The sequence below is a fragment of the Uranotaenia lowii genome, chromosome 1 (genome assembly GCF_029784155.1).
Source record: "Uranotaenia lowii strain MFRU-FL chromosome 1, ASM2978415v1, whole genome shotgun sequence".
In the NCBI taxonomy this organism is placed as follows: domain Eukaryota; kingdom Metazoa; phylum Arthropoda; class Insecta; order Diptera; family Culicidae; genus Uranotaenia; species Uranotaenia lowii.
The window spans coordinates 4,376,810-4,402,885 of NC_073691.1; the positions used below are offsets into that span (position 1 = coordinate 4,376,810).

At 37.9% G+C, this 26,076-nt stretch overlaps 1 protein-coding gene across 4 annotated transcripts in view; it reads right to left on the reverse strand.

Moving 5' to 3' along the window:
• The window catches only part of LOC129738479 (uridine phosphorylase 1), a 58,774-nt gene that overhangs the window by 26,525 nt on the left and 6,173 nt on the right, over positions 1-26,076 (reverse strand). For 2 of the 4 annotated variants that reach the window (XM_055729699.1, XM_055729700.1), the window contains exon 2: positions 10,780-11,246. In XM_055729699.1, the coding sequence (XP_055585674.1) occupies positions 10,780-10,829 (50 nt within the window). In that variant the 5' untranslated portion in view covers positions 10,830-11,246. Of the gene's footprint in view, positions 1-26; positions 308-10,779; positions 11,247-26,076 lie in introns of those variants that run through there. The other 2 variants (XM_055729698.1, XM_055729697.1) reach the window with 2 other exon arrangements.

Genomic DNA, 26,076 nt, shown 5'->3' on the forward strand with positions numbered 1-26,076 from the left:
AATGCGATCTAAATTTAGAACAGTACTATTCTCTGTTGGTTGGTGTAAATTGTATCGAATCGCTCACGCTCAGGCTACTACGATGACAGCTGTGTTTCGGTTTTAAGTAGTTTTATCGATGTTTGGCGTAGTAGGCTACGGCTTTTCACTCAAGCAAGGAACACACGTGGATAACCGAGATCGAAACTATTTCCAGCGACACAAATTCACTTGGGACAGAACTTTGCCGGAGATTTATAAATCGTTCAACAAATGAAAAAAGTTAAGGCAACCGGAATCGAACCGAACCGAAAGAAGAAACTTCCAACCAATTCGAAGGCACGTTCAGGACTGAACCGTGAACGCGCCACAGAGAAAGAGCAAAGCCGACGCCAGCCGTTCTCGTGTGGTGTGTCGCTTAATTTCGAATCATGCTTCCGATGATGGTTTTGTTGCATTTTGTTGTGATAGTTTTTATTTTCCTTGACCCGAACCGGTAAACATCATCAGCCCATCATCGCAGCGTCGGGGGGAATCTAAATAACTATACACTTTTCTACCGAGGCCAGCAAATGCTAGGCTTTTCAAACAGGACGTCAAAACATAGCTGTCAATCTGTAATGATGACGCGGCCCGTTAGTCCCTTGCTGAGTTAGTGATTTGAATTTGAAAAAAAAATCAGTCTAGTAGGCGCAATAAAAATAATAATCATCGAGTAGGTACTGCAACATAACGAACCACACTAGAAAACTACATACCGGCAAACAAATTGTTGTGAAAGGAGAACATAACTGACAATGTGGAGAGAAAGGTCTGCAGTGAATTCATGCAGAAGCTGGTATCGACTTTGCTTAAATCCTGAATTTTTAATTTTTTTCAATTAAATAAGAAATGATTTAAACTCTGAAACTTACTATGCTTACTTTGATGTAAAAATACGGCATTCCAAAGCGATTATAGCCCTTTCTTTCGGTTTCAGAACGGTGTTTACAAACGTCATCTGACGAGTGAGTAAACACGCGGTTCGAAAATTTAAATGAAGAGAAGCAACCGAAGCAACCTACTGAGGAGATGAATAAAAAAGGCAAAGAAACGAAAAAACAACAACTATAATGCTAGAGAATTGACAGCATCAGAATCAGATGGAAAACCACGCGGAGAAAGGCAACGACGGACAAACTATGCGAGTGTTATTACATACACGCCGGCACGCCTGGTCCCGGTTTTATGTTGACATGACACTCCGTTGCTCATAATTATATGCAAGAATCAAGCATAACGACGACGAAGCACGACGGGATTCTTTGGCGGAAACCGATGTATCGACAACGTGTTGCACCAACGAACCTTTACGACACACGTGGCAAGAGGGGTCATGTTGCGCGACATACAGTTTTTGTCGCGCTACCTGTCTGGGACTGCAACCAGTCACGGCAATCACAACTCTTATCCTTTGAGAGCATAATTATGTTTTAAACTGCTTATACATGTTTTGGTTTTTTTTATTAATTTTTGTTTTTTTTTTCAGAAATTGTTCATTGACGTTTAGACCAACTAAAAATCCTTCCTTCCATAATAGCTGAGAAACAAGTTGGAAAGGCGAGTGCTTCCAGTATCTGGGTAGTCAAATGGCGCCTGATGGTGAGGTGAATAGACATCGAAACTCGCATCAGAAAGCCGAGATTTGCATTTGTGAGTCTCCGAAAGATCTCTCTATGAATTGTTCAACTTGAACTAATATTTGAAAATATTTGAAGAAAATCGCTTTCATCCGTTAAATCTCTCACGGGTGCGAAACTTGGAGCACATATGTGATAACGACGAGAAAACTACAAGTTTTTGTGAACTATTGCCTGAGGAATATCAACTCAGGAGGATTTGTTCTGCTGGTAAGTACTTTCAATCTTCACAGAAAATTTGAAGAAATGTGCCTCTATCATAATTATTTGACAAATTCTTCTTTTAGGAAAATTTTTGCAAAAAACATGAAGCATTTTTTTATAGCAACCGGAACTGCAAGTTTGTTGTGTAATATAATAGCATTTATGTGTACATTTCTTACATCGTTTCGATGTGATTTTGTTATTGCTTTTTTTTGCTGTGTAGTCCTTAGTTTTTAACAATGTTCAAGGAGGATGTTCCTAATGAGGTAGAAAATGTGCTAAAGGTGAAGGTTGTTCGTAGAACTTGAAGAGCTCTGCGTTCCATCCAAAAAAGTTTTGTCTATCTACCGTAAACCTACAACCGTCGTTATTTTGGCTTGATCTGGTGGCATCTGCTCATTATGCTATCGTTACTAAAAATCTCCTGAAAGATTATTTCTTTGAAAAATGGCAAAATTCATTAAACTGTCCGGAACTGCGAACAACCGGAAGATACTAGGCTATAATCAAGTGATATCTAAGAAAGATTGGTTGACAAGCAGAGTCCATTAAAAGTTTCCAGGAAATTTAGCTTTAGTACGTTTAGGTAACGACGGAAATTGAGCAGAATCTCATAAAATTCATTATCAGCCAAATCGTCATGTTTTGTAGAACTGACTTCGGCCTTCGGTATACTCTAGACAGCCAAGTCCATAGGGTTCAGGTCAGGCTAACTCATCGGCCACGCCGAGCTTGAAATGAATCCTCAACATTGTCCCGACGTCGTTGTCGTAGCGATGGCGATAGCGGGAAAAGGGATGTGATCCAGGCTCGTGAAGCTTCCGGCCCACTTCAAAACCAAAATTGAGATGATCATCAACTGGTCTCAGCTTAAACAGTACTCTTACAGTTGGACCCTCCCATATCGAGTCTTAATACGAAATTAAAAACATACCTGCATACATATGTTCATCGACGACCTGCTTTTTGTTACAAAAGCTACTTTAAGCCTACTGCAAGCGAGCGCCAATCGTGGCACTCACGTGAGGGCTCCATCAACTGTGCGATACGGTAGGTCGGCCTGGATAAACAGCATAACCTGCTAAGCTTAGCAGTGTGGAGAGACTGATAAACTTGAGAGTCAGCGGCGGATCGCGGGCTTGAGGTGCCCGGGTGGCATTTGGATTCTGCTAGAGGAGGTTGTACGTACATGTATATCGCTATTCTAGCGATAAGGACTCAAAACCAAAGCAATTTTTTTTTAGGAATGTCTCGGTGGCCAACTGTGGCTAGGGTGGTAATTCGGCACCATGGAGATGTGTTGTTCCGTTGCAGGAAACGGAAAGCTCAAATGTTGATAGGAAAACTAGGTTAGAGTACTGGTAACTCTAACATCGACAACAGTCCAAAGCTCTGGTAACTTCACTGACGTCGATAGGGATTACTTTCTTGGTACTTGGATTCATAAATTCACAATTTCACATTTGGGAACACTTTATTTTCACTTAGGAAAGTGACTCGAGGATGCACTTGTACTCACTGATGATTAATACGCCCAAGACGAAGTACATGCTGGCCTGCGGATCCGAGACCGACCGAGCCCGCCTGTCCAGTAATAACAAGGTCACGATCGACGGCGACGAGCTGGAGATAGTCGAAGACTTTGTTTATCTCGGCTCACTGGTGACCGCAGACAATGACACAAGCCGTGAGATCCGGAGGCGAATTATCAGCGGAAGTCGTGCATACTATGGACTCCACAAGCAACTGCGGTCGAGAAGACTTAGCCCTCGCACGAAGTTTAACCTGTATATGACGCTTATGAGACCGGTTGGTCTCTACGGGCACGAGACATGGATATTGCTCAAGGAGGACCTGCGTACACTCGGAGTATTCGAGCGACGAGTGTTAAGAACCATCTTTGGCGGCGTACAGGAGAACGGAGTGTGAAGGCGAAGGATGAACCACGAGCTCGCGCGACTCTACGGCGAACCCAGTATCCAGAAGGTGGTTAAGGCTGGCCGGGTACGCTGGGCGGGACATGTTGCGAGAATGCCGGACGACTGTCCTGCAAAACAGGTGTTCGCTACGAATCCGGTAGGAACAAGACGAGCGGGGGCGCAACGAGCGAGGTGGTTAGACCAAGTGGAGCGTGATCTGGCGAACGTGGGGTGCCCGAGGATTTGGAGAACGGTTGCTATGAACCGAGTGAATTTTAGGAATTATGTTCGTCAAGTTATGTCGTAAGACGGAATACTATGTAAATAAAAATTGTACTCACTGAAGGTTGGAACAATACTCCCTCAAATGCAGAATAATACTAACTCACAAATTACTCGACTCTGTATTTATATGCTAATGGAATGTTCTGGAAACTACGGAATTATACAACTGAATTAAGTATAGAATATTCTGTGTCGTTTCCTAGCAAAAGCATTATAATAGGTGAGGGAAGATAAGACTAAAGCTATGATCATTTAGTATCTGGACACTTTACTTCGGTGATAGCTACGTTACTAGAGCTCGGATATGCAAATTTAAGCAGCGTTATCTTAGTTATTAAAAGGACTATAGATATTGTCTATTTTTTCAAATTTTGAAATTAACGTGTGCTAGAGATATTTACGATGCAAAAAGACATGGTAAAAATTATGTTGCACAATCGCCTCGGAAATTCTTCACTGTAGACTTGCAAAATTGGGGACCGGTGGTTTTTTTTCAGATTTGTTTTTTTTACTCAAATGGTTAAGAAGTATAAGGAGCCACTCTAGAATGCTCACGAAGTTCAAACCAAGCATCGGAGTGGAACCCTTGATCTCAACTATGGTTAAAGTCTATGGTTATTGGGGATAACTGAATGCAGACCCCTTGACTTTGCAGTTAATGTACGGGCATGTACGACTTGAGTTGAGTTACACGCGAAGGAGCCTGTGCATTAGAGTGCCCCAAATGACCCGACTTTTAAAAAACTTATGCGCTGCAGGCTAACATTGATCCCAGGTCTAGTACAAGATCTCATGCCAAATTTGGGCCAGATCGGATCACGGGAAGGAGTCGCTCAACGACGCCTGAAGTTTGTATGAGATTTTGAGACATTTTGTTCGGGAGAAACATGAAAAACCAGTTTTTCATCAATAACTTTAGTTTCCGTCGGCCTAAATTATGAAAAATATTTCACCCGAAGACTGCACATCGATACGAGTGAAGATAAAAAAGTTATTAGGCTTCAAAAATGGGCTTACTTTTTTTACGGTGGTATTCATCACTGTTAATGAGGCGTCAATATGTTCGACCGCCTCGACTCATTCAACCTTAATTATCCTTGTTTACGGCGTATCCGTCGTTCGATCGAACGGATCCTTTCGATCGAGTTCGAAAAAGCTATTCTTGTTTTCGTTCGAATGCGATACGTTTGATATTGGTGTTTCCCGATCAAATTCGAAATTTTTGAGCAGCAAGCTACGTCAAAACGACATTTGTCGTCATGTATTTTTCGGGTTTTCGGATCTCGAAAAATTCATAAGTCGGTCAGTGGCGAAGAAAAACATGAGAAAAAATGGTTTTAGGTCGTGTGCTGAGGGCCGTGCAACTGAGGGACATTGGAAAGCAGGATAAAGTGTTGAAATCAGCAGCGAAAGACAGCCGGCAACTTTCGAATTTTCAGATCTGCTCCGACATCGAATCTGTAAATGATGGTCTATTCAGGAGCTGTTCCAATGCCTATCGGTGATGGTGTTTAAAAATCTGATATTACCGTCGCAGGTGCTCCTCGAAAAATTTGAAAGACTACAATGTTTACATTCGAATTTTGCTTTAAAATGTTGAATAAAAATCTCATTTATTCAATTTCAAAATAATTGTTATTTGAAGTTTTATTCACTTTTCGGTACTAAAACAAAGGCACATTATTTATAATTTTAAACAACGCACACAGGGGTAAAACATGAAAATGGCGATCAAAACTGTTTTCTGCCGAAACGGTAAGTTTTAGACCTATAGTGTCTTCGAGACAAATGGCCAACATCACAAGGGCTATAAAATTAGTTTTTTGAAAAATTGATTAATCCACCTAGTAGTGAGTTAGAAAAACTAACTTTTTTAATATCCATTTTAGAGCTATATTGTCTGAAAAAAGTTTTAAGCTTGTACCAATTCTAGCAACATTGCTAAAGAAGTCATAGCTGTAACATTAATCGTTTCAAAGTTATGACAATTTTTAAAAAAATAACATCAATTTTCAGTTTTTTCAACATAACTTTTTTGCGCGTGATTTTTCCTATAAAATATGTTCTAGAGAGTTTTGAAGGCAGAAAAGTTGTACACTTTTGCTGAATATACTGTATAAAAATTTTAAAGTTTAAACGAGATATCTTGAAAATACTTAACAAAAATAGTCATTTCGAACTGGACATATCTCCTGAGTTCGGACGAGTTCGGTTACATATTTTACAGTTTTGCATTCAGAAAAGTATCGCCTTTCAAACAATATACAACTCAAAGTGGCCAATTTTGATCTTCATAGCGTAAATATCAATAGAAGTGAGCCGAAAGTGAAGTTTTTATACTAATTTGAGCATAACTATTACTATTAGGCTGCAACATGTAGGATTCCTAACAGTAGGCCTACTTGAACCACTTGGACTTGAGAAGGTAGATGGGCTCAAATTAGTATAAAAACTTCATTTTTATCTCACTTCTATTGACATTTACGTTATGAAGATCAAAATTGGCCACTTTGAGTTGTATATTGTTTGAAAGGCGATACTTTTCTGAATGCAAAACTGTAAAATATGTAACCGAACTCGTCCGAACTCAGGAGATATGTCCAGTTCGAAATGACTATTTTTGTTAAGTATTTTTAAGATATCTCGTTTAAACTTTAAAATTTTTATACAGTATATTCAGCAAAAGTGTACAACTTTTCTGCCTTCAAAACTCTCTAGAACATATTTTATAGGAAAAATCACGCGCAAAAAAGTTATGTTGAAAAAACTGAAAATTGATGTTATTTTTTTAAAAATTGTCATAACTTTGAAACGATTAATGTTACAGCTATGACTTCTTTAGCAATGTTGCTAGAATTGGTACAAGCTCAAAACTTTTTTCAGACAATATAGCTCTAAAATGGATATTAAAAAAGTTAGTTTTTCTAACTCACTACTAGGTGGATTAATCAATTTTTCAAAAAACTAATTTTATAGCCCTTGTGATGTTGGCCATTTGTCTCGAAGACACTATAGGTCTAAAACGTACCGTTTCGGCAGAAAACAGTTTTGATCGTCTTTTTCATGTTTTACCCCTGTGTGCAACGTATCAATTCCTGATTCGTCCCAACATCGCAAACTTTCTCATTGAACGTCCAAAATTCGCAACATAAAACTTACACTTTTTTTCACTATGTAATAATCTTCGTAATTCTTTTCACGCCGATTACTTTTTGGGCGATAGTTCGGTTAGTAATTCCTTTTCTTTCATACCTTCATACCTCTTTCACACCTTCGACCTCCGGAGACGTAAAGACCAAGGTGTGTATATATTCAGGAGGTGTTACCGAATATCGAATTCCCGATTCAGCCATTTTGGCTATGTAGGCTATGCAACTATGCGGAACTCATGAAGTTTGTTTACCAACAAACCACAGAAAAGCTGAGCAAAAAATAAACAAACTCATTGAGAGCCCCGCTCACTCCTCGCCTACTTACTGTGAAAGTCGGAGAACCTCGTGTATCTAAGAACCTTGGTAACGACGAATTGGCGCTTATTCAACCTAGGGTGCTGCTTGACAGCTTTTGACAGCTCTCTACCTTGTTCTTTGTTGCTTGACCCTTCTCGTAGATCATTGAATCTTCTCATATTTTTCGATAGATCTCCTTACTAAGCAGATTAAGCAGTTTGACGCATTTTTAAATGATTTGACATCAAATTAACAAAAAATCCTATTTTCCGATTTTCTTTGGCCTCCCCTTAGGTGATATCTATATGGTCAGTTTTTGAAATTCGACATAACCAATTTGGCTGTCCCCCTAATGTGGGTATATAGGTCCCCATTGTACCTATGAAGCAAGAGTAACTAACTGGAGACGAGAACATCTCTCTTTTACAACTTTTAAATGTCGCTAGCTATTGCTGATATTGAATTTAAGATTTAAGGCATTTAGCTCGGTAACGCCCGACTTCTTTCACTGAACAATTGTTGGAGCTCTAGGCTGACTGTTAAAGGGGCTGCAATTGTCTCATCCATTCTATCCATACCACCTTACTGTCTTCTTCAAATTGCACTAGCTCGATCTATCCAACTATTCATTTTAAAGTTTTTCACAAAATTCTACTTGTAAGTTTATCTCGCCTAAAAATAACATAATCAATATTATACCAATCATTCGTCGATTACAGCCACCAGAAAACTGTTTCAGCAAACAAACAGCAGCAATAGTTGCATGTCGCATCATCAGTAGTTAATAATAAAGCCTAGTCCACACTAGGCAACATGAACTGCGATTTTAGTTATGAGACGAACTGTGTTGTCTGTTGTTGTTGTTGGAAACCTGAGACGGTCTCAGTGTCTCCCGAAGAAAATGGGAGACGCTGAGACCGTCTCGAGACGAACCGTCTCCTAGTGTGGACTAGGCACAGAGCACTTTCAATACAGCAGGTTATTTATAGAGCAACATGACGAGCGGACATATAAACAAAAGTTCTTTCAAAAAAAACCTTATCTTCTTAAAAAAAATTGTTAAATTGGTAAAAACAATTTTCAATCTGTTAAATTGGCGGCAATTTGGTTCCGCCGCTTTCAATCTACTGTGTGTGTGAAGTGTGCGTTTCCGTGAGTAATTAAATTTATTTTCTTTCCTTTTTTCTGCGGAATTGTTCCCAAGTTAGTCACCCAAAAAACCCTGGCTCCACATACTTCAACTTGAATATCTACCTACATATACCTATAGATGCAGACTTCAGTGAGAGTGTACATTTTCGTATCACATCAGCAAGTGTGGTCTGGTTCATAATTCAATCTATGAGAAGGCTGGGCTGGGCTGTCAGTTCAGGAGTAGGACCTGCTCAAATTGAAAAGCGGAGGGAAGAAGGTCTTGATGAAGTAATACCAGGCTGATGGTGAAACGGGCAAATATGAGGTGCCTATAAACCAAGCCAAGCCAGGCTTAATGGGAAAATTCATCAGCAGATAGGCCACATTATCGTTCCTGTAGGCTTACGAGCTCGAGTGTGCTACGCTACGGCGAGATATGTAAATTGGAAGGCATAAAAGAAATTATGGCTTCATCGTACGTTCCTCCATGACTGGCTGTTGCGGAAATAAAACAGGCTAATGAGCCTTTGGCGCGGAATATGGTGCGAACAATTACATTTCGCGCGAAACGCCTCCGCCTTCATTCTACTAAATTGAATCCGGCCGCTTGAGTCACACCAATGGAATCTCACGAATCCCTAAGCTCTAGAAATTTAACACCCTAGATTTTCCCTGTTGTAATTTGATGTATTATTTTCCCAAGTTTTTGAGGAAGCATTTTCGCAAAACCCGATAATGGCGCAAACTTGAGTTACACGAGCTTCTACTCGTGGATAAGTTTAAAGCCCTCTAGACTTCGCGAAGCTCAATTTGAAACTCGTCGATGATGAATCACTTCTGCAAAAATAGGAAAGCGTACGGTTGCAATTTCGATGGAATATTGTATCAAACTTTTGATTCCCACATTGGCTTGAGTGGCAGAAAAAAACCTGCCGTAATTGCTCCGGTAGTATTTTTTCCCTGAAGTATGTGGCTTGATGAGTCGAGAAAAACAGTCGTTTTTTTTGCTGAGTTTCCGTAAATATTCATGACATTTACACCCCCACGGGAGCAGCATGGGAATTTGAATTTACGTGTCGTACGTAGCTTTCTGATTGGCAACGTTCCAAAGCCAAAGGCTGATTGCGGGAACGATGATGAATGAGGAAAATTTTATGTACCTATAACAGAAACCAATTGAAATTGTTTGGTGATGAATTGAAATGAGCTGAATTTTGATGGTTAATTTTCGTTTTGATTACTTCGTGTGTGGAAAGCTGCAAGTCCATGAACAAAATATAAAATAAAATAATAAAAGTTGAAATGATCAAAGTAGGCAAAATCTTTTTTACAAAACACGTGTTTTTCTCCTTTCCGGAATTGAATTGAGTTACTCGATTTGATTGGTTTTCTAGTGAAAAAATAGCAAAAACCTTGAACAGAAAAAAGTGAAACATAGAACGTACTTAGGCCTACCTTATCCCATCGATGCCCAACTGCTGAACTAACAAAACAGGTAAGAGCAAGTCGAAACAAACACCGAAAATGCCTCTGTAGACCTCCCATTCGGAGGTTCAATATTTACCCCGTACTTCAAAAGTTCAAACGGTGGAAAATCAATTCTTCCGCTCATTCAGACATTCGGGTAAACCGGAGAAATGTCACGTGTCGCTTTTAAACGCGCTTCCAACACATCGCCCCTCGAAGCGTATGGTACTGGTGGTCCTCGCTCTTCTTTCGTTTTGTTCGTGATGTCTCTGCGTTCTGTGCTCCACAGTAGCCCCAACCATTTTATGTTTTTCATTAGTTTAATGAAAAAAATAGCATTACCAAAAACAAGATGAATAACAGAAAGTTTTATTATTTTCGGAATTCAGGCTTAAGATCTGCCTGTTCAAGTACGATGAGTGGATTTTTTTTAACATTTTTACTTTTGGTTTTCGATGTTTAATTTTCAATATTTTCCATTCAATTTTTACCCTACAGGAATTACACTGGGTAGGGCGCATTTTAAGTTCGTTTTTGTTTCCTTGATGTAAGAAATCGAATCCTCAAAATATCTTTTTCATACCCAAAATTGCTGGAGCATAAATTAAATTTCATTTGGCTACCCACTTAAGTTAAAAAAATTTCAATCAAAAAGATACTCACTCGTCACGTTCCTCCTCGGACAAAGACGGATGATAGTTCCAGGCCGACATGGTACGCTGTCTGTTTCCGGTTTCCTTTCTCGGAAGTTCGTACGTTTATTTTAACGGGAAACGCAGCAGCACAGGACCGATTTTATTCAATTATATCTCGAAACGAGGAGCAAATTGGTGTCGCGACCCGTGGCGATGGTCTTCTGCTTCTGCTTGATCGATATGTATATGTGAGGGACAGCAGGATCCGGAACACTGAGGGGGGCCAAACCTTTTGACACACACTCTCTCTCTCTTCAATTCACACTCAATTTCGGCACTTCACTTTTCGATTCCCCTTTTGCCTCTGCTGCTGGCTTCGTTAATGGGAAATGTCACTTGCACACCACCAATCAAATGGGATCTGGACCAAAGATTATTTTATTCTTCTCCTGAAGGATACGCACAGAATCGTCAATCAATGATTGAATTTTTGAACTGTTGAAAAAAGAAACACAAATGTTAATCTTCAAAAATGTACTTCTTTTTCCAGCCAAACTCAATCGGTATTGAAATTCCCCGCTTGTACCAGAGCTCAATCAACAAATTAGACTACGACGAGAAGAAAGAAGGATTTATATTTTTATCAGTCGAGGAGCAGAGCCACCTGAATGAAGGAAGCGACTGGTTGAAATATGTGGTCTCTGACTCCGGTGTATGACTATAACCGAATCAATTTGGCGTATTAAATCCGGTAAACGAAGGAGATTTCCAACAACACATCCGGAGAGCGTACGTGTGCTCAACCTAAAAAAGCTCACACTCCTTCTTCCGGTCGTCGGAACCGACACATGCTTCCACACTTTCACAGCTTTGTGAGCACAATGTACATATAATAACAACCTCCGGAGTCGGAGTTAAGCAGCTCAGATGAATCCTTATTTCGGTAGGTATTTTTTTTTCTCTCTTACTTCCTTCCTTCCTTTTTTCGGGGATCGATTTTTTTTTTTTCGTTTACGTACCGATGGGTATATCCGTATTATTTACCTATTTTTTTCTCCCATAGACCCAGAATCACACGATTTAGCTAGTAGAAGGTATCGAAATTTCCCAAAAGACGATTTAACCACACACCAACGACAATAATCACACCTGGTCCTGGTGCCGATACACCTTTTTGGGTATGGAAACGCCGGCCCCGGATTAACCTTCTAGATGGGCGCTTTCCTCAATTGGCTTTATTGCTGCTGATTTTCTTGTTTGTTTGCTAATCAGACGTTAATCCGGATTGTCCGAAAAACATGCGAGCCTTGTTGCATGGGAGATTTCCTAGAGACAACGATTAGAGGATCATTCCTGTATTTTTGGGAAAACAGATTGATTAAGGATTTTTATACTCTATACTCTATACTCTATACTAACTCTAGAGCCCGAAGGTTTGAGTTAAGGATTTTTATACTTAACTCAAACCTTCGGGCTCTAGAGTTTTGTACCATAATTTTGAATAGAAGACAATAATTTTGTGTTTCTTTTGGTTTCAGGTACAGTTCATTTGAAAAAAGTTATTTACAACGTACCACAAACCTGCACGTACAGTGTAGAAGACAATTTTCTTCAGTATAAAAAAGTGGTAGCGTGATTTTTGAAAGTTGGCGGAAGTCGGAGTTTTTCAGTGCCCTGGATATCGTCGTTGCCTTTTTGTCTGGATGTCAGGATCGGATTTGCATTTTTCCCAATAGGTATTAGACTCTCACAGTACTTTGTTTCGCCAGATAATTCTTCGGGCCATAGTGGCGATACTAGCAGGACGCTGAGTGCTGCGTTTGTTCCGTGTACACGCATCACACCGAAAGATTCTTTGGCAGAAGCCTTCTTCGAGGATGCCGATGAGGAAAGCAGAGCGTACGGTCAAAAGTAGAACGTAGATCTAAAAAAAAAGGTCATGACTCTAGCAACCTCGGCGGGGTGAAATAAGAACCCGAATTTTCCGGCTCATGGCGAGAGCGTCACCAGACCAAAATGAGTCCAGAAAGACAAGTTGCTTTTCGAATTGAAAAAAGGACTCGGCGTTGAAGAGCGCCGACTTCAAGAAACTAGTTGATTGGATACTAGTCGAGAAAGCGGCCTGGGTTTTTTCACAGGTCTCAGTTATTGAGCACAGTCCATAACTACGCGGTGTAGTAGTTCAGCTTTTCGATAATTCAACATTTACTCTCCGCCTTAAAGTAGGCCCAAGTTGTCTTCCCTTCGATCAATCTCGAACGTAATATCGATTTGCGCGATCGACGGTTTAAGCAATGCAGCTAGACACGCCGTTCACCTATTGTTGAATTGTTTCAGCTAGAACCAGCAAGCTACTGCGATCCTGATGAATTAGCCGAATCTCTAATCTCTACACTTTGAGTTTAGCCTTTAGGCCGAGAAGCGTCTAGTCTCTTGAGATAATGTTTTAGAGCTCTCGGGTATTATGAACTTCCGCCGAGGGCGTTTCTGGCAAGATCACTTTCCCTGCACTGAGAACTCAAGGGGACGATCATATGTTTCTTAAACGTGATTGTCAGTAGAGTGCCCATTTCCGAGAAATAGACCGGTTAATGGATACTCTAATGGACAGTGGAAGTGTACGTGGGTCGAGCTACATTGCATCCGAATTAATGTAAATTGATGTGTGGCCAGAGTTGTCAGTTGATTTATAGCTTCTTTTCCCATTTCTTTAGTCAGATAATCAACTGTAGAAAAGTGCGTTCCAAATGAAAGGGTTTGCGTGACAATTCGTTAGGACAGGTAAATTTGACTTGCTAGGATTTGTGTTTTAATGCTTTCTGGTGTCGAATAGATACTTTTTTTCTCAGATTGGTCTCACAGGGACCACGTAGCACTCCGCTGCTGCCGTTTTCTCGCTGCGCCGGAAACTGCCCACAACATCATTCGTCGGAAGCGGGACGTTTCGCCCACATAACGTCCCGGTGGGAGTTACGCGAACTCCACGTGATGATAGCTGATAGCAGGCCAGCCTATTACTACACATCCAACAACACCCAGCAGCAGTTCAAGGTCAAGTAACACATCGTCGGTCAGCGACCTTTGATCGGGGTCAAGCACAGGTTGAGCCGACTGAGAACAGAGACGTTTGATATCGACACCTTCAGCAAACGCTCGAACTTTGCCTAACCGCCCGTTGAACCGCCCAGCAGCGTGAATATTCACCGACAGCAGTCATTTGGGCAGACAATAAGTCCCGCCAACCATCTCTCCATATCGGCTGCCATTCCAATAACCAGTGTCTGGCATTGAAGAGGTCATCCTTATATGACTCTCTAGGTGGTGATTTTAGCATTTTCTAAACGATAATTATCTGATTTCCGTTTTACAAAACGTTTAGTGTCGAGGCCGAATTTATGAGGCCGCTATGTTGCTTGTCGCATAAAAATGCGCACGAATGAGGAGGTATAACGGTATAACTTTAGGCGTTTAGATAGCAAACAGGTATGAGCGATTTTTAACTTCTTTTGGTTTATTTTAGGCGGTTCTAATTCGAAATAATGCATTTATTTCGTCGCTTTTGGGATAGTTATTTGGAGAGCCCTGTCTGATCCGGTCCTCAATCATTCATAAGCATCAATTCATGGACTCGCCCTTAGCGAATTCTCACCGGGAATACTAGACCGTGGCGTAAAATTTCCAAACGGAGTGGCACTTAAGTTGTTTGGCGGTTACAGCTGACATTCGAGAAAGCACTTTTTAAAGTCCCGTATCAGCATCCGGAATAATCAGCAGGACCCAAGCTGGTTGAAATAATCGTAGGTTAAGCCGTTTAACGTGCCTCATCACAGTGTATTGCCAAGCCAGAAAGATCGGCGAGTACGAATCTCTTGGGATATGTATCGTTTTGCTTAAATCAGTAGAGGAGAAAAATACTGATATCAGAGCTAAATTTGACACAATGATAAAAAAATGTTACTTATATAGTTTAGTTGACTGTATAAGAATTGAGTTTTGTGACATCATATATCCACTTTTCTTCACAAATCGATCTCGTATTTGAAACTTATAGTAGTATTTGAAACAGATCAACATGGCTGGAATCATTCTTAACGCATTCGCAAATGACATTCGATAGCCAACGGTATTCAGTCATCACTAGAGCGAATCGTCAACTTGGCTTTAGTTGGCGTTTTTTTCAGATTTTTCCTATGACACCAGCCTTGGCAGCATCCCGAAGATCTTCCAGCTTACCCAGGCCAGTGTGAGCTTTAAAAATTCTAAACGGAGAGATCAATTTTAATGCTCCTTCGAGGACATTGCAGTCTCATACAGAGTTTTTGACGATGTTGGAAGGGTTCGTGTTATTGAGCATCTTCTAGACCTTGTTCGTGGTCTAGTCGTCCAATGGTAGGATATCGAATTCAATTCCAGGCAAGGATTTGGCCTCGAGAAAAACAGAGGCTCGCAGAGTTAACTGGAACAAGTGTTCATTGAAATTTTGGATATTTCTAAATTGAGCAAAATTTAAATACTAAACAGAGAAAAAGCTCCCATGCAACAAGCTTCGCAAAAACACCCCGGATTCACTGAGCCAGTTTTTTTTTTCCTTTGTATCAAGTCCAATCACACAGCTCGTTCAAAGACGTTCTTTGCTGCCTGCCAACATCCTCCGGCTGGGAATCGATGAATTATTCTAGCAGGATATGCCGCCTCCGGTTGAGCATCGTCGCCATCATTCGTCTTTCTGAAAATCGGAAACGAAGAGAAAAGAACAACGATAAATGTAAATGCTAACAAACAAAAGATCAATAAAATGACACAATTGTGATGGTGTGTGGTGTTTGGTGTGTGTTTCTACATAAGAAAAGAGCAGACAGTTCAATCCTGAAGATAGCTTCTGACTGCGATGATGCTGCTCCTTCTAATGGCATTGAGCTTTGTTGGATGTTTGTTGTTGGCATCATCCAAATTTCCTGCTGTTTAGCCTCCGGTGGTGAAGGTGGAACCTCCTTCAAAATGGAAAAAAAAACTGAATCCGTTTTCAAATATCCACATTTCAGTCGAGACACAACTACCCATCGTACTAGAAACCGATTTAGCTCAAAATGTCACACGAGTTTAAAAGAAATTACACGAAACGTCTGTGATCTGTGAGGATGAAGAAGATGCACCGTAAAATGGCTCTCTTATGTTCGATTTCGAACAATCGAATACCAAGAACTGTGGTTGAACACCTGAGGGGATTCGATACGTTCTCAAATAACGTATCCTTGATGTAGGTTTTTAGAGGGATGATAACAAAAACCTGGTACCGAAATGTGTTTCAATTTTGGGGGACAACGAGTCCCCAAAAAAAAAAGAACCTTTATCACATGCACACATTGTTTCAACCTTTTCTAAGCTCCTGTAATGATGGAAAAAAAAATCAAAAATCGAAATCTTTCATCAGATGAAATATTAGGTATAATCACTTTAATAGAAAATTCCTTAAAAAAATTTAATCTGTGAAAATCTCCTTTCCGAAATTGCTTTTGGCTACAGAGCAGAATCCCGAAATGTGCTTTCGCACAACTGTTGTTGACTCATCCCACTTTATCCGATTCATGAATAGTGGGGCGAGTAGATATCAACGACTGCAATGCGCTGGCTAGCTGGCCACTGTATGTCAGGTTCAGTATGCGAAACCCAGAGCCAGTGTAGGAGGGAATTCATAGTGGTGGTTTTTCCCGGAACAGGAAGTAGCAGTCAGTCAGCGAACAATATAAAAACAGATTAAAACCACTGGCGGCGCACGTGACTTCCGGTTGAAACTTGGAGAACTGTACCAACCCACCTTTGGCGATGCACTCAAATTTTGGAATGGATGCTTAAAAGTCTCTAAAGATTCACACATTATTTTTAAACTATGACCCAGAGATGAGTTTTGACTCAGTCTATATTCAGTCAGTGAATTATTTTTGTGGAGAATTAATCCAACTGGGTGTGTTGAAATTTCAGGGAATAGATTAGACGAAAATTGATGTTGAAAAACATTCGAAAAAAACTTCGCCTTGTCTCCCGGTAGGACTTGAACCCTCATCTTGCCCCTCTCCGAGACCCCGGACTTTTTTGAAGTCCGGTAGCTCTGTTCAATATTCATCAGCACACTTTCTGTTTAATTGTCAAATGCACAATGAGGTTCAAATTCGGTTGAAATATAGTCGCAACAGGTTTCTGTTTCAAGAGGATGCTACGAGCGCCAGCTTCCCATTGTTGATATTCAAAGAAAAACCTTTCCGGACAGAATCGTGAAACAAGGTAGCAATTCAAAAGCTTCAAGTACAAAGGAGCAGAAACAAGCCAAAATTTAATGAAGTTTGACTTTCGCGATATGAATATTGCACAGCTCCACGACGTTCTCGTAGATTAACAAAGATGCACTCACACACAAAATCCTTTAAAATTTTTCTGGGTGTACTCCACCCAGAATCCAGTCAGCTAGCCAGCTGGAACCACAACCCCAGGTTGCCATTTCGCTGCACGGCATGTGGGAGGGGGGAATACCGTAGGACGCTATAGCAGCGTGGAGCAATCAGCAACGTGCACTTTCCAGAATATGTTGCTTCATACCGCGTTGCTGCTGGTTTTTTCCTCGACTTTCTCCAACCAGCTAGCACCGAGAGAAGAGCAAACACAATCCTTCCGCAACATTCTGAGCAATTTGTTTGCTTTATTCAAATTAGCAGAAATTGTGTTGGAAGCTACCACCAACTGGTAGTCTGGCTGGCTGGCTGGCTGATTGACTGACTGTGTGTTGCGAAGCGCGAGATTTTGCACGACTTGGTTTGAGTTTGGTTTTGTGTAGATGGAATTCATGTAATCAAGTGCTGCAATGAAGTCAAGAATTCCGTACCTTTCAGCTTCAGTTGTAGTTTTTATAAGTGTGATAAAAAAAACCTTGCCAACACATCGACTATCGATTTATTGCTGCTCATTGAATGCTGGTTGAGGTTCATTCTTGGGTACTGAAATAAAACGTCTGAACTCATACCATCGAAACGAGACCGAGAATTTGCCTTAAAAAACAAACCATATTGAACGCTTTTGTATAGTCAATGACAGCCGAAATTTTTTAAATCTTCAAAATTTACGGAAACTCGGCGGAAGGAACTAAATATATTTGGTTGTCTGATAACTGGTCCATTATTCTCTGGAAGCTGTTGGGTGCTATACTAAAACCAAACGGCAACCTTTTGAATTCAATGTGTCTCCCAACGGTTGAAAAGCAGTGTTTTGAAAAAAAGAAAAAAAAAGCCAACTACGCTATGCCGATAGATGTAACAGATTCCAGTAAGGAATTATTTTTTCAAACCTATTTCTTGGAAATACAGGGCTTTCAAGGGTCCTGAATGATGTTCATCAATCTTTGAAAACTATTGGGTCTGAAAATCAAACCAAACGGTAGTCTATCAAATTCATACTGATTTTAAAGCTAAGTAAAAGTAAGAATTTTCGAAAATCGAAAATTCTAAAGCCTATCTTAAAAGTACAATATTATGAAAAATTTCGCAAAATCCCCATAAATCAAGGTAGAATTAAATCCTCAAGGCAATGTGGGGATGAAGTCTAATCTAAAGCCAGTCTCCCTCTCTCAGTAGTCGACTTATAATGTTCACGATCACATGCATACAAACTAACGAGACTCTCGAACCTGTGTTTGACATGCTTTCAAAGTTAAATTGTGATGCTGGTACAATGTATGGCATCTGGGTAGAAAATTATGTTTGAAGAACCGACAAGGAGAACTTGAGTAAAAAAAAGTCTCAACCATACAATGTAAAACAGCGCGTGGGTTGGTCGACCAAATTGTGTGTAAGCAAGGAAAACTTCCTTCCAGTAACAGCTTCAGCAATTTAGACTTTATGTTATCCTTTCGTTAGCACCAACAAAGACGTCGAGGACGACGATTATAGTGCCATCATGATACACAACTACTCAACATTTACCGGAGGACACTTTTCGAACGCGTTGTGCTCCTTAAGTGGAGATATCACAGACAAACGAACTCGGTATCATTTCTTTTCATCGGAACACAATGAATTCTAGACTACATATTCCTTAATCTCACTGTCTGTGATGGGTTTCCCAAAAAAAAAAAACACCACACCCAACATCCTATCAAAACAAATGCATTCTCGGGATTTCTATCGACTAAGCGTTTGTCGTTCCACTGATAGTGGCACACACCATCCTTCTTGTTGTTTGTTACGGAAAATTAAAACAGCATAAACACATGCTCTTAAAGTTGCACCATTCCCGTTTCTTTTCACTGATCCAGTGTTTAGAAGTAAGATGCTCAAAATTTCAACATTCGCAAAAACCAGTTCTTTTCCAACACGCACATCACCCTCATTAAGAATTTAAGGCGTGTGTTTTACCGCGACTGTCGCCTTTTTAATAGGTTAGTACCAACCTTCTCGGGGTTTTTTTTTTGTGTTCCCTCCCTGAAGGTTAGGAAAAGTTGAAAAAGATTTCACTTAAGTGGGAGTAACTTTTTCGTTGTCTCTCCTTTTATTTTGTTTCGTGTAACTTTTCGGGTGTTGGTCGAAAAAGGTTTTCCACTTCCATGTCATTATGGGTGTAAAGGTTGCACCAATAATCCGGCAGCCGGAAATGGTTAACCGTAAATTTTAAGCGATTTTACGATTATTGTCGGCAGGTAAGGACACGGTAAGGACATATACGGATCCAACATGGAGAAATGATGAATAAAATATTGCAATAAAAGATCTCCTTCATTAAATTCCTGTTCTTGGGCCACCGAAAACTCAAAAAACTGTTAATTTACAAACAGTTGGAAAAAAGAATCATTTTAGTTGCCAAAAAGTTCTATCATTCTCTGGAAGCTGTTGGGGCCTATACTTAAACCAAACGGCAATCGTTTAAAGTCGATGTGTCTCCCAAGGTCGACCCAAGTATCGACGAGAGCAGTGTTAACACTAAACTACGAAAATTTCAAAATGATAAAAAATGGAAACTTGGAAAAATATCAAAAATTTCAATAACCGCAAAAATGACAAAATTTCTTTTTTGAGATTTTTGGTTATTTTTGGTCATTTTTTGTCATCTTTTGTCTTTTTTGTCAATTTTTGTCATTTTTTGTTATTTTTGTAATTTTTGATATTTTTTTGTAATTTTTTTGTAAATTTTTATAATTTTTTTGTATTTTTTCATATTTTTTTGTAATTTTTTATCATTTTTGATCATTTTTGATCATTTTTGGTCATTTTTGGTCATTTTTGGTCATTTTTTGTCTTTTTTGTCTTTTTTGTCTTTTTTGTCTTTTTTGCCTTTTTTGTCTTTTTTGTCTTTTTTGTCTTTTTTGTCTTTTTTGTCTTTTTTGTCTTTTTTGTCTTTTTTGTCTTTTTTGTCTTTTTTGTCTTTTTTGTCTTTTTTGTCTTTTTTGTCTTTTTTGTCTTTTTTGTCTTTTTTGTCTTTTTTGTCTTTTTTGTCTTTTTTGTCTTTTTTGTCTTTTTTGTCTTTTTTGTCTTTTTTGTCTTTTTTGTCTTTTTTGTCTTTTTTGTCTTTTTTGTCTTTTTTGTCTTTTTTGTCTTTTTTGTCTTTTTTGTCTTTTTTGTCTTTTTTGTCTTTTTTGTCTTTTTTGTCTTTTTTGTCTTTTTTGTCTTTTTTGTCTTTTTTGTCTTTTTTGTCTTTTTTGTCTTTTTTGTCTTTTTTGTCTTTTTTGTCTTTTTTGTCTTTTTTGTCTTTTTTGTCTTTTTTGTCTTTTCTGTCTTTTTTGTCTTTTTTGTCTTTTTTGTCTTTTTTGTCTTTTTTGTCTTTTTTGTCTTTTTTGTCTTTTTTGTCTTTTTTGTCTTTTTTGTCTTTTTTGTCTTTTTTGTCTTTTTTGTCTTTTTTGTCTTTTTTGTCTTTTTTGTCTTTTTTGTCTTTTTTGTCTTTTTTGTCTTTTTTGTCTTTTTTGTCTTTTTTGTCTTTTTTGTCTTTTTTGTCTTTTTTGTCTTTTTTGTCTTTTTTGTCTTTTTTGTCTTTTTTGTCTTTTTTGTCTTTTTTGTCTTTTTTGTCTTTTTTGTCTTTTTTGTCTTTTTTGTCTTTTTTGTCTTTTTTGTCTTTTTTGTCTTTTTTGTCTTTTTTGTCTTTTTTGTCTTTTTTGTCTTTTTTGTCTTTTTTGTCTTTTTTGTCTTTTTTGTCTTTTTTGTCTTTTTTGTCTTTTTTGTCTTTTTTGTCTTTTTTGTCTTTTTTGTCTTTTTTGTCTTTTTTGTCTTTTTTGTCTTTTTTGTCTTTTTTGTCTTTTTTGTCTTTTTTGTCTTTTTTGTCTTTTTTGTCTTTTTTGTCTTTTTTGTCTTTTTTGTCTTTTTTGTCTTTTTTGTCTTTTTTGTCTTTTTTGTCTTTTTTGTCTTTTTTGTCTTTTTTGTCTTTTTTGTCTTTTTTGTCTTTTTTGTCTTTTTTGTCTTTTTTGTCTTTTTTGTCTTTTTTGTCTTTTTTGTCTTTTTTGTCTTTTTTGTCTTTTTTGTCTTTTTTGTCTTTTTTGTCATTTTTGGCTTTTCGTGTCATTTTTGTCTTTTCGTGTAATTTTTGTATTTTCGTTTAATTTTTGTAATTTCGTGACATTTTTGTAATTTCGTGACATTTTTGTATTTTCGTGTCATTTTTGTCTTTTCGTGTCATTTTTTTCTTTTTGTATCAATTTTGTCTTTGCGTGTCATTTTTGTCTTTGCGTGTCATTTTTGTCTTTTCGTGTCATTTTTCTATTTTCGTGTCATTTTTGTCTTTTCGTGTCATCTTTGTCTTTTCGTGTCATTTTTGTCTTTTTGGTTTTTTATGTCTTGTTATAATTCATGGTACTTGTTTCATTCTTTTTAGTTATTTTGTCAATTGGGTCATGTTTGTTACATATTTTAATTTCTTCATTTCTGTTATTTATGATTTACCTACTAGTGAAATATTATGGGTAAATTTTTCTCGTTTCTTTTTTTTTTTTTTTTTCATTGTTTTCATTTATGTCATTTTTTAAATATTTGTTTTTGTCGTTTATGTCTTTTTTGCATTTGGGAAATTTTCATCACTTGTTGTATTTTTTTCCTACATAGTCATTTGTGTTTTTTTAAAATATGCTTTTTAATTTGTTTTTATGTTTAATTCATAATTTATTGAAAAACAGTATCTTTAAGGTTCGATTTTAGCTCCAGAGAGCAAATGATTTCATACTTTTTTTTGTAAATACTGTTTCAGATTTGATTGAAGGTGTTACAAGGCCATTTTTGAACTTGGTGGCTCCAGAGAGTAACTCGTATTTTATCCGTATCTTTCTTTTCAGCAGACAACGCAAATAAACGACCTCAGATCAGTCCCGGATTTTCGTACAATTTTGCTCCAGATATACAAAACAATTCGGTATTGATTTCATCAGTATGTATAAAACAAAAAAGCTCGCAATGTCATGACTTTTTTCTCGCAAGTGATCACAAATTCTTGGAAAACCAAGTACCAAGAAGGTTCAATGATATAATTTTCCTGTGCGCTCAAACAAAACAGGAAAAAAATATAGACGCCATAAAAGAAAGCCATCGATAGCAAACAGACAGCAACGACGACGACGAAAGTCAGCTAGGGTGGGTAGGTTCATCGCCAACGACTTCCACTTGGTAGAACAATTCGCCGAGGAAAAACTTGTGTATAAATGAAAGCGTCTGTCTGGACGACGATAAACGGCGGAATACAAAAATAAAAATAAAGAAAAAGAGACAGAAAAATCATCCCCTCATTCTACTAGGATGGTAGGGAGCTGCTGCTGTTGGTGGCTTCTTGCATGATAACAACATTGTTGTCCAAAGTATATGGTTGAAGAAAGAAAGAAAAAAGCGTTTTGCAAACTATGGACAGTTGTGAAGAGCGGAGGTTCTGGAAGGTGTGTCAGTAAAGTATAGCAAAATGCAGGAACATAGTCTTACAGTTGACCGCCTCTTGTCGGTGTCAGTCCGACCACTATTGATGGGTGTTTTCCTTATTTATATTGATGGTGCTCTGCCAGGTTCAACCTTCTTTTTCACTACCTCATGTGATGGTAGCATAATAAAAGGCGAATGGGAATGTCTGTATAACTATTGAAGTGTGTTTTAGCGTTCTGAATCGTCAAAAAAAAGTTAATTTAAAAAGGTTGAGACTGGAAAAATTTATATAAAAATTATGTTAAAGTATGTGATTTTTTTTTTGTTTCAGGAAACCCACCACGAAGGAGTCATTAGTCCGCTACGAAGGCAATAACGACCGATCATCGGCGTCGGAGAAATCAATCATATTATGTAAAATAGGACAGGGGGGATGATAAATGATGACATTGTTTTCCTCTGTCACATTATACCCACGCTATTCTAATGGTCAACATTGGTTTTCTTTCTGCTGTTTTTTCTGGAACCTTTTCTAGGAACAGTTCACGTATAGCAAAAAAAGAAGATCGGACAGACAAAGTCTAAATTGACCCCTTTCCCATATGAGAAAAATTTATATGTCGACACGAAGAAGGATGTAATGATTGACGTTTGAAATACCATATACAAAAAAAAACAATAAAAAAGGGCTAAACTTGTTGGCTCTTCCCAGAAACCAAACATCTGACGATGATGTAAATTTGAACAGAAAGTAATCATACGAGTGGCTACCCAGTGAACATTTTGGTCTGTATATTTCAGTCGTTTCTGAGATATACACACTTTTGTACAATCTGGAAAAGTTGTTTAGAATATTCTATATGAGCCTGTACGTACCAAAGTGGAGGCAATATACGGACCAAACTTTGCTCACCTTGAAAATATAAAACTTTGTATTGCGTTTTAGACAATTTGATAGCATCTTCGCTTTGCACATAATCTTAGGATTGTACAACTTACAACTTTCTATTGCCTGCCTTACAATTTGATTACAATTTTCATTTCCAGGTAGCCTGAGGTTTGTAAACATAAATACAATAGAATTTAATGTTTACCGCAAAAAAAAATTTAACCATATACAACTTCATCTATACCTTCCCTCAGTCTCGAACTACCAACGTTCCGATCCCTGTCCTTCGATGCTTCCTCGGCGCCATTTCATGTTGATACAAACAAGCAAATTTGTTCATGTACAGTTGAGAGTGCGTTTAAAATTCAATTGATCGTATAAAATACCACTGACTGCATCATTTCGGACTCCAAATCTATTTATAGATGCCGTTTTTTGAAATGCAACTTTAACCTATCTCATAGACGATTCTATTACAATCAATAATTGTATTCATTGCTCAGTGCGATCTTAGCTAGCTATTTACTGTACTGTTAAACAATTCGACAATCTGCAGATTGTTTAAATTCCATTATACGATGTTCTTACAGTTACTGTACGACCTTTCATGGAATTAATATGTCTTCATAGATCGCAAGCATGAAAGATTGCTTAATTGTACAGTGGGATTAAATATTGAGCTTTACAAAATTCTATTTCGATTCAAAACAACTTTATTGATCTTTCTATTCGATTTGCAAAATGTTATCGTATATAATGAACTATACAAACCATAAACGATAAAATATAACTAGGTTTAGCTACATCATGATGTTTATACAATTCCAATCTAAACTGGATGCTTATACAATCTACAATGAACACTGCTTTGCGATTTCTGGTTATCTGGAATCTTTTATCACAAAACCGGATTTTTTAAGCGTCTCGCCTGTGTTTTTGCAAAAGCCGACTGTTTGTGCCAATTTTTTTCATTTTTATAATTTTTTTCTTAATTAAAACTGCCTTCATTTTTTCAACGAAATTCCTCAAGAATATCGAATTTTTGAAATTGTTGACATAAGATAATTACGATATTACTAAGCATGGGAATTGCATTATAACCAATTATTTACCGATTAAGTTTATCTCAATTAACGACTTTGAATGACATTTACGAATAGATTGTTTAAATTCCATTATACGATGTTCTCACAATTACTGTACGACCTTTCATGGACATAATATGTCTTCATAGATTGCAAGCATGAAAATTGCTTTATTGTACAGTGGGATTAAATAATGAGCTTTACACAATTCTACTGCGATTCAAAACAACTTTATTGATCTTTCTATACGAATAACAAAATGTTATCGTATAACTGAACTATACAAACCATAAACGATAAAATATAACTTGGTTTAGCTACGACATGATGTTTATACAATTTCAATTTAAACTGGATGCTTATACAATCTACAATGAAAACTACTTTACGATTTCTGAATATCTGGGTACGTGAGTAAGCTGAACAAAGTTAAACAAACTGTCTACAAAATTAGCAATACAGGGAACGAAAAAAAAGTAACGCTAATAAGACCTTTTTAAGAAAATTTTTGGGAAATTGTATTTAATTCCCCAAAAAATATTCCAGACTCGTTATTGGGCCAGGCTCTCTGGAGCCACTTCCGTCTTGCTCGGAATGCACAAAGAATTCTGGAGAAGTTTGCAACTTCATGTTTGATAATGATATTTTACTAAATTTTAAAGCCAACCTACAGCAGGCACTCAACAGACATTCTAGACACACCAGCGCTCTGGAGCCACTTTTTATTTTAAAACCATAACGATCAGTTTTGAATAGACAAGATCTCTTCCACCAGAGTGAGTATACGAAAATAAAACAAACCAACCTCAACCAGGACTATTTTACCAAGAAAATGATTAGTCAATAGGCCTACATTCCACTTTTTAATGAAACATGGAACTCCTGATGCAGCATGGAAGCGTTGATGATGCAAGTCGAACTTTCATTCGATGCGACAACTATACCGTATTCAATAAAACTATTTTGCCCCCATTTTCCGGTGCAGTTTTTGGGGGAGGAGGCATATGAAAATCAAATCAGCTTCTTCAATTTCAATTTGGAAACTTGGTCCATGCGATTATTGCTGCTGGCCTGTTGTTCATCATACTGATTGGTGAAATTTTTCTGTTGCATAAAGAAAAGGCTATCATAACTTTTTTTTTCCATCCAATTATGAGTTGATAAATTTAAGTTATGAATATGAAACATAAATGATTGAAAAAATCCTCGATTCAAATGAATGTCCATGCGGTATAAATATTGTTCGATAGAGACGAAATTAAATCCTATCTGAGGTTTTTTTCCAAAACGTACACGAGTCAGGATTTCGAATCAATTTTATAACACAACTCGCTTTATTGAATTATCAAATTACAGTTTTGGGTGAACTCATACACTTTGCATGTTATTTGTTCATTTGGATCATATTTTGGGTGAAATTTATTTATTACAAAAATAATTTTATTATCAAATGAAACGTTGAGAATGTAAGAAACCATACGATTTTT